Consider the following 7,602-nt stretch of genomic DNA (forward strand, 5'->3'; position numbering starts at 1 on the left):
ACAGATTTGAGGGATGGTGCAGGGAAAGCATAAAATGAGCCTGGAACACTGAATTACGCCAGAGAGTAAGGAAATGCTGATGGTGACATATCAAAAGGACACAGAAGCTAGCTTGAAAGTGCTCCCACTGTCCAAGTCAAGGACAATTTGAGCATCAAAAGAAATAACAGTAGTAATAAATTACAACCCATCGAATAAAACAGGAATCTGTTAAGTCCATCCTTTTGTGTATACGTAAAGAACGAATACATACACAATAGGGGGAGAAGCTCTTCCTCATAGTAGAACACCAACTAACAAATTTGGAGGGAAACGATGGAAACAGAGAATTACAACTTGGCAGTCATCATAATCCACTGCCACTGAGTTGATTTCGACTCATGGTGACCCTATGTGTTACAGAAAAGAGCTTCACACGATTTTCTTGGCTGTAATCTTTATGGAAGCAGGTCTTTCTTCCATGGTGTTGCTGGGTGGGTTCGAACCACCAACCTTTCGATTAACAGCCGAATGCAAACAGTTTGTGCCACCCAGGGACCTTAACCGGTTGCTGCCGAGTTGAATCCAACTCATGGCAACCCCAAGTGTGCAGAGTAGAACTGTGCTCCATCAGGTTTTCAAGGCTGTGACCTTTCGGAAGCAAATCACCAGGCCTGTCTCCCGAGGCACCTCTGGGTGGGTTTGAACTGCCAAGCTTTCAGTGAGTACTTGATTGTACCAACCCAGGACGTACCAATCATCACAGAAGAGATGAATGCAGGGGGAGGTGTCAATGATGCCACAGCTGGTGTGTGGATACTGAGAATATCTTCCCATAAAATATGTTTCAATCAATTACAAAGGAATTTGTCCACAAGATGATGTGACAAGGTTCACATCACCAGAGGAGGGAACCATCAACACCGTGCGCCTCCTGGTGTGAGGCCCTCAGACAAGAGCAGGACATCCTCTCTGAGACATGGCTGCTGCGCCTGACAACAGGCCAGGTAGGATCAGCCTGTGGAATGCAGGAACGTGGAAGACAAGGAAAGACCGCAGGAGGGAGGCTGAAGAGACAGGATGATGAAATGCACACACATTACTGACAGGACCCTGAACCAGGAAGGAAAAAGACAGCAAAATCTGTAAGAAAAATCTGACCGGGCCTGTGGACTGGATGGTACTATTGTACCAATGCTGACAACTTGATCTGGAGGCTGGGGGCTGGTCATGATGGAGAGTGTTGATATTTAGGGGGATAAAGTGCATGTGTGCACACCAGTGATGAAGCAAATGCCATAACATGTCAACAATTTGTGAATCTGGGCAAAGGGAATTCCAGAGTTCTTGTACTATTCTAGCAACTTTCTTGACATTATTTAATAGATTTTTAAACCTTACTTTTATCTAATTATTATTAATAGTTTGAAATTCTTTCTAAATAAGTTATTTTTTAAAATCATATTAATCACAGTAATTGCTTTGCTGGGGGTGGCGTGGCTCTTTGTTCACCTTGAAGTCTCTATGCTAAGCCACTTTTTCTCATGTTTCCTAACTTTTTACTACCGGTTCTTCCTTAAAAACCCACGTCTATGCTGGTCTCTCCTGGAGCAGTATGCCTCCTCAGCTGTCACATAGGCCCGTCTACATCCTCTGGCATGGTGTGCACTGGGAACAGGACGGTAAGGTGGAAATGCTCCCCTCCCCGGCCACGCCCAGGCACACTCACCCACAAAAAACACAGTAGGTGCCTTCTGGACCCCAGGAAGGCAAACCCCAGTCTCCCCAGCCTACCTTTGGCTTGGTGCTTCACCTATAGCGATCCACTTTCTCCCCTCCAAGCCTCTGCATACAATGTCCCCCCTGCCTACAATACTCTCCAGTGCTCCCTCCTCTTTAACTGCAAATCATCCTTCAGACCCCAATTTTGATTCGTTTCCTCTATGAAGTCTTACCAGAGGGCACACCAGTGCAGCAGAGTCATCCCTGCTAGGTGTGCCAGAGTACCCAGTGTGTCCTCATCTCAATAACTACCTCAGTAGACGCGTCTGCAACCTCGACCAGAACACGAGCTCCATGTCTCTTCTATCGATGGTTGCATTCCAAAACTCAGCATGGCACCATGTCCACACTGATGCTCAATAAACATGTGGTAACTAAACTTGAGTTACACTTTGTGAACATTCCTTGCAATATAACCACTGACAAATCAGTATGTCTAGGGAAAAAAAAAATGTTTCCAGTTCCAAATGACAAAGTTCAAACCACTGGCAAATTAGAGATGCTACAATAATCCAAAACCCAGAAAAAAGGTAACTGACATCAGAAAGCTTATCACATTTCTAATTTCTAATTAATTGCATGCTAATTTAGTGCACAACATTTTAGTATTGCTACATCATTTGACATGTGTTAATGTTCTTTTCTCTCCCTAGCTAAATGTTATGCATTCAAGGGCAACAGCCTTCCAGTTCTACCGTAAGTATCAACGGGAGTCCAGTACATGTTTATGTACTAACAGGCCCAGATCTGTGCTAGGACAGCCAAACACCAAACTGACTGCATCTATTGTAGCTACACAAGCTAAACAGTACAGCCACGTGTTCCAAGCTCTCATCTGGATGTCCAAGAGAGCTCAACTGTTCTGCTCTGCAGTGAAGCTTGTAAAAAAGCAGCCCCAGGCCTCCACCCGAATACAGTGACCACTGACTTGTGTCAGCCTGACTCACAAGCACCAAGCTAAGGCTCCTTTAGTTGTGTATCCACCATGGCAAGGACCGACACCTGGTTATCCGAGTACCAAAGGTCTGCAATCCACAGGGGCACTGAGACTAGGTCACTGCGCGACAAACACTGCCCAGTGAGGATAAGAAAACAGACATGAGGGGATCTGTGAGACCTGAAGACACACAAAATGCAGGCAATCTACACACCCCTGAATCAAGCAGTGATCTTAGCAACTGCTAAAGAGGGCTGGGAGGAGTAAGGCACGACAGGAAGATTTGCAGGGCAGGCAAATGACTGCTCAGTTGAGGACAGAGACTAGTCAGCCTAGCGTGACAGCTCAGAATGAAGCCACGGCTCCAAGACCGGCGCCTTCTGTACAAAGTAAATGTTCTGTAAGGTCGAGAAGTTTCGGTGTGTTTAAACCATACAGCAGGGTATCTTCTCACAGGAGCTAACCTGTTCAGTTTCTCTCACGCAAAAGTTTAACTAAAGTACGGTACATGCTGAAGTACTAACAGGACATGCAGAAATTTCTTTCCTAAGGGTGATGGATCCTCTCTCTCTAACTGACAAATGCAGCTGTCTTTATGTAATTCTCCTTCTTTCCGCTCCTGGTTTCCTCTGTAAAACGCTCGCTGTTTAACTTGTCTACCTGACTCTTCTTTTCCCGCCGCTCTTCAGAGACCACTCTGCTTAAGCCAGTGGGGTTCTCTTCACTGACCCCTAGTGATGGTACACAGTCCCGGGAATTGGCACAACGGGTTTCAAAGTTCCTTTTAGGCAACAGAACTCACTCCCCCATTCTCCCATCTCCACCTCACCCTAAATAACGTTCTTAAAATGAACTCAGAGCCCATCTAACCTGGCCTCCTCTATATTTATGTGGAAGTACATGAGGGTACTTTGGAGGTACTGTGCACCACAGACAACATTACTGTTGGAATTTTCCAGTCCGGCTGTCACTCCCAAAATCCCTGCCAAGTGTCCAACATCTCCTCCTTCATAGTCTCTTTCTCCTAATTCTACCCTGGTTCCAGCGGTCATTCGGGGCAGCCATCTCTGGACCCTGCATGTCCTGGACACAAGATCTGCCCATTCTGCACAGCCTCTCTTACCTGGAACCTTTTTCTTCTCTATTCTCATTCCCAACAACTTTAAACTAACCTAGCCTTCTGATACTACTAGTATGTATTAGTGAAATAAGTTCCCAAACCTAGTTATACCCACTCCAATCCATCCTGCGTACCACCCTGTTGGCTTTACTACGAACACCGCTCTTGCAGGGTAACTACGCAAGAAACTTCACCGCTCTATAACGCTAACAGAAACAAGCACCAAACTTTAAGGCGGTTACCATTCAGGTCCTCTGTAATCTCCGACAAACCCATTTTTCCAGTCTTACTCTCAAAATGAAGTAATTGTTCCAGTCACTCCAGTCCTAACTGTTCATCTTTATGCCCTAAAAGGCATTCCAGGCAACAAAGCACACTAGTGCAACGGAGTGCCATGATCTGGGGAGGGGGTCTGCAAACAGGCCCCCAGCAAGTCAGGCCCTCCACCTGTGTGGTAAGCAACCACGCCCATTTGCAATGCAATGAAGTGCCAAAATCTAGGGAAGGGTCTGCAAACTGAGGCCCCCAGCAAGCCAGCCCTCCACCTGTGTGGTAAGCAACCACGCCCATTTGCAATGCAATGAAGTGCCAAAATCTAGGGAAGGGTCTGCAAACTGAGGCCCCCGGCAAGCCAGCCCTCCACCTGTGTGGTAAGCAGCCACGCCCATTCCCTCAAGTCTTGCCTGAGGCTGCTGTTACACTACAGCGGCAGAGCTGTGTAGTTGGAACTGAGACCACCCAGCCTAAAATATCATATTGCCCCTAACAAAGTTTGCAGACGCCCTGATCTAGAGCTCTAACAGGATCACTCCTATTGCTGTTTTCAGAACAGATCCACACTGTAAAATATAATTCACGCCAGTTGTTCTCCTGCACAAAACCCTCCAATGACTCATCCCTTCATTCAGAGTAGAAGCCAAAATCCTTACAATGGTCTATAAGGGCCCTCACAATCACGTCCTACTCTGATCTTCCTGGCCTCATCTCCTAAGCCTCCCCCCACACTCATTCCAGCCACAAAGTCGGCTTGCTCTTCCCAGAGTGCACCAAGCAAGCTCCAGCCTGAGGCCTCCGCAACTGATGTTTCCACCGCCTGGGGTGCTTTTCTCCCAAGATATTTACAGAGCTCGTTCCCTAGGCCGCTTGAATCTTTGCTCAGGAATAATCTTCTCTGTGTGCACTTCCCAGGGCTTCCTATCTAAATCCTACCAGCCGCTGGCCCCTTCTTCAGTCATTCATTTTTCTTCCCTTCTCTGCTTAATTCCTCTCCAGTGCACTTCTTACCTTCTAACATAAGTTACTTTGCTTCCGCTCCTCACCCTGCCAGGACGGAAGGGTCAGACTTCTGCTCCCCACCCCCACCTGCGGTATCCCAAGTGCCTAGAGCGGTGCCTAACACACGAGCAGTTGCTCAAAAAATATTTACCAAGTGAACGAACGGACCCAAAGAAAAAAATAAAACCTATTAAAGATTAAAAAGAATTTGATTCATGTTCCTGGAGGTTTAAGGCCAAAAAACTAAACTGCCTATAGACTGCAACAATGCGCTCAAGCATGGCAGGGATTGTGACGATGGTACAGGCCAGTTTCCTTCTGTTGTACACAGGGTCGCTAGGAGTCGGAAGACGGCACCTAACGACAACACACCGCAGCTCAACGTGATATTCTACTAGTTCTCCCCCATTCACGTCTTCCCTCCCGCCTGCCACCTCCAACATTTAAAATGTCTGGAATCAGCTCACAGACACCAAACTTTGGATAAAGGCCCAGCTGCTCCTGATGGCCTGCCCGGCCTGCGTTCCTTTCCGATCTCATCTCATCAACCACTCAGCCCTCGGTTATGCTTCCCCAACCAGACCTGCTCTGCTCCTCAGAGGCCTCAGGAACCTTCCCACCTGCTGTTGCCTCTGTCCAGATCACTCCCCCCACACCTCTTCAGTCAGCTCCTCAACAACACCCAACCTGACCACCTGAGACAAGAGACAAGACCACCATTCAGCACCCCCTTCTTCTTCTTCCTAACCCTTAAAGCTTTCTAAAGTCAGCCTTGCACACATCTATCTTCCTTATGCAAACTCGAGGATGGCAGAAACCTCAACTGTCTTGTTCGCCACTACATCCTTGGTGCCTAGAATGGTGTCTGACCAGAGTAGTGACACAAGAATTAGAGCTCATGTTAATTACATGAGCTAAGGGTGGCGGTAGATAACTCCATTTTACCACTAAAGAAACTGGTATTAAGAAGTTACCTGAGACTCCCGACATCAAGCAGGTAGGACAATCTACCCCATAAAACCTGGAATAAGACACTAGCAGCTTCCCTTCTGTCACTGTAGAGGATAAACTATTCACACTACTGTTCAAAACCTCCAGTACTTGGATGCTTTTAAATTGATTACTTTAATCAAAAAAAACTGGCAGTTTGGTTGACCCAATCAATTATTTGTCTCAATTAAAAATTTACCTCGGCATCAGGTATGAGCTAAAATGCTCCCCCCATTAACGACCCTCGCAACCAACCTGCCTGTCACATATGATCCTGTCTCCCTGCCACAAACACTTAGGGAGGGACCAGAACGGTCAAAGGTACTGTCAGAGAAGTAACTTCCCAAAGCATTTCATCCATCACTCTTCTCCAACCCAAAAGTCAGCCTTGGGAAGCTCAGCGTCGTGGTGGGTAAAGCGGGGGGCGCTCCAGAACGCGCTCACTGCGCCCCCTCACCCCACACCACCACCGCAACCCGATGAATGAATTCCGGGTCCCCAGTTTAAATAAAGCACAAGGAACCGTTCCGAACATAACTGTTGGAGAAGGTGAGCGGGAAGGGGAGCGAGGGGAAGCCTGGGCCGGGAAGCTGGAGAGGCCCGCTGCGGCGCAGACCGCGCGGCCGGACCCCACAGCCCCGCGCCCCTAGCTCCGGGAGGCGCCGCACCTGCTGCAGGGAGGCGCAGCCCTGACACCGCGAGAGGTCCGCCGCCGTCCCGGGCGCCGCCGAGCGGGTCTCGCCCGGCATCATGGTGCCGCCGCCGGGACCGCTGGGCCCGCACGCCTCAGGGACCCGTGGCTTTGGCCCCGTCCTGCCTTTGCTGCCGCCGCCGGGCCCGCCGCCTGCCAGGCCGCTTCCCGCCGGATCCGGGCGGGTCCATCCGTGCACAGAGGTCCCCGTGGAGCTGACGAAAGGCTCTTCCAGCCAGGGCCGCCGCAGGCACAGCCGAGAACCGCTACCCGGCGCGGCCCCCAGCGCGACGCAGGCAATCCAGGGCCCCGCCCCGCCCTAGCTCGCCCCGCCCGTCTCCTCGCAGGGGGCTGCCCGAGGTGCGGCCTGAAAAGAGTAGGAACCGGTGCTGCGTTATTGTGGCAGAGAAGGCGCTCACAAAGGAAAAATCAATGTTAGAAGACGCATTTGCGGTGTACTCTCTTCACTGATAGAGTTTAGTCCCTAGTTGTCAGCTTGCCCTGAAACAGGCTCACGATAGACACCTATAACCTTCCTTGATGGGGGCGATGACTCGCCTATGACGTCATTCAGGCGCCTCCTAGAGTGGAAGGACCGCGGATCGGGACAGGCAAGTGTGCGGTTTGTACCTAGAGGGAGCAGTGCTTCCCCAAGTCTCGACCCCGGCCCAGCTGGGAGGGGAAGGAAAAGGGAGGACTAAGGTTTACGACGCGACGCGCGGGGCGGAGACGGAGCCGCTCTCCTGGCCGGCTCGCTGCGGTCCAGCGCCTCGTGGAGGCGTTGGCCGCTGGTGACCGTTCCTTCCTGCGTAACTTCTTTCCCTCTGG

At 49.8% G+C, this 7,602-nt stretch overlaps 1 protein-coding gene across 1 annotated transcript in view; it reads right to left on the minus strand.

Moving 5' to 3' along the window:
• The window catches only part of ICE1 (interactor of little elongation complex ELL subunit 1), an 83,943-nt gene extending 76,884 nt beyond the window's left edge, over nt 1–7,059 (minus strand). Inside the window, exon 1 of the mRNA XM_004380304.2 lies at nt 6,752–7,059. Within this exon, the coding sequence (XP_004380361.1) occupies nt 6,752–6,835 (84 nt within the window). The 5' untranslated portion in view covers nt 6,836–7,059. The remainder of the gene's footprint in view (nt 1–6,751) is intronic.
• Nucleotides 7,060–7,602: the final 543 nt, after the last annotated feature.

This window comes from Trichechus manatus, unplaced genomic scaffold, assembly GCF_000243295.1.
Source record: "Trichechus manatus latirostris isolate Lorelei unplaced genomic scaffold, TriManLat1.0 scaffold00072, whole genome shotgun sequence".
Taxonomy (NCBI): Eukaryota; Metazoa; Chordata; class Mammalia; order Sirenia; family Trichechidae; genus Trichechus; species Trichechus manatus.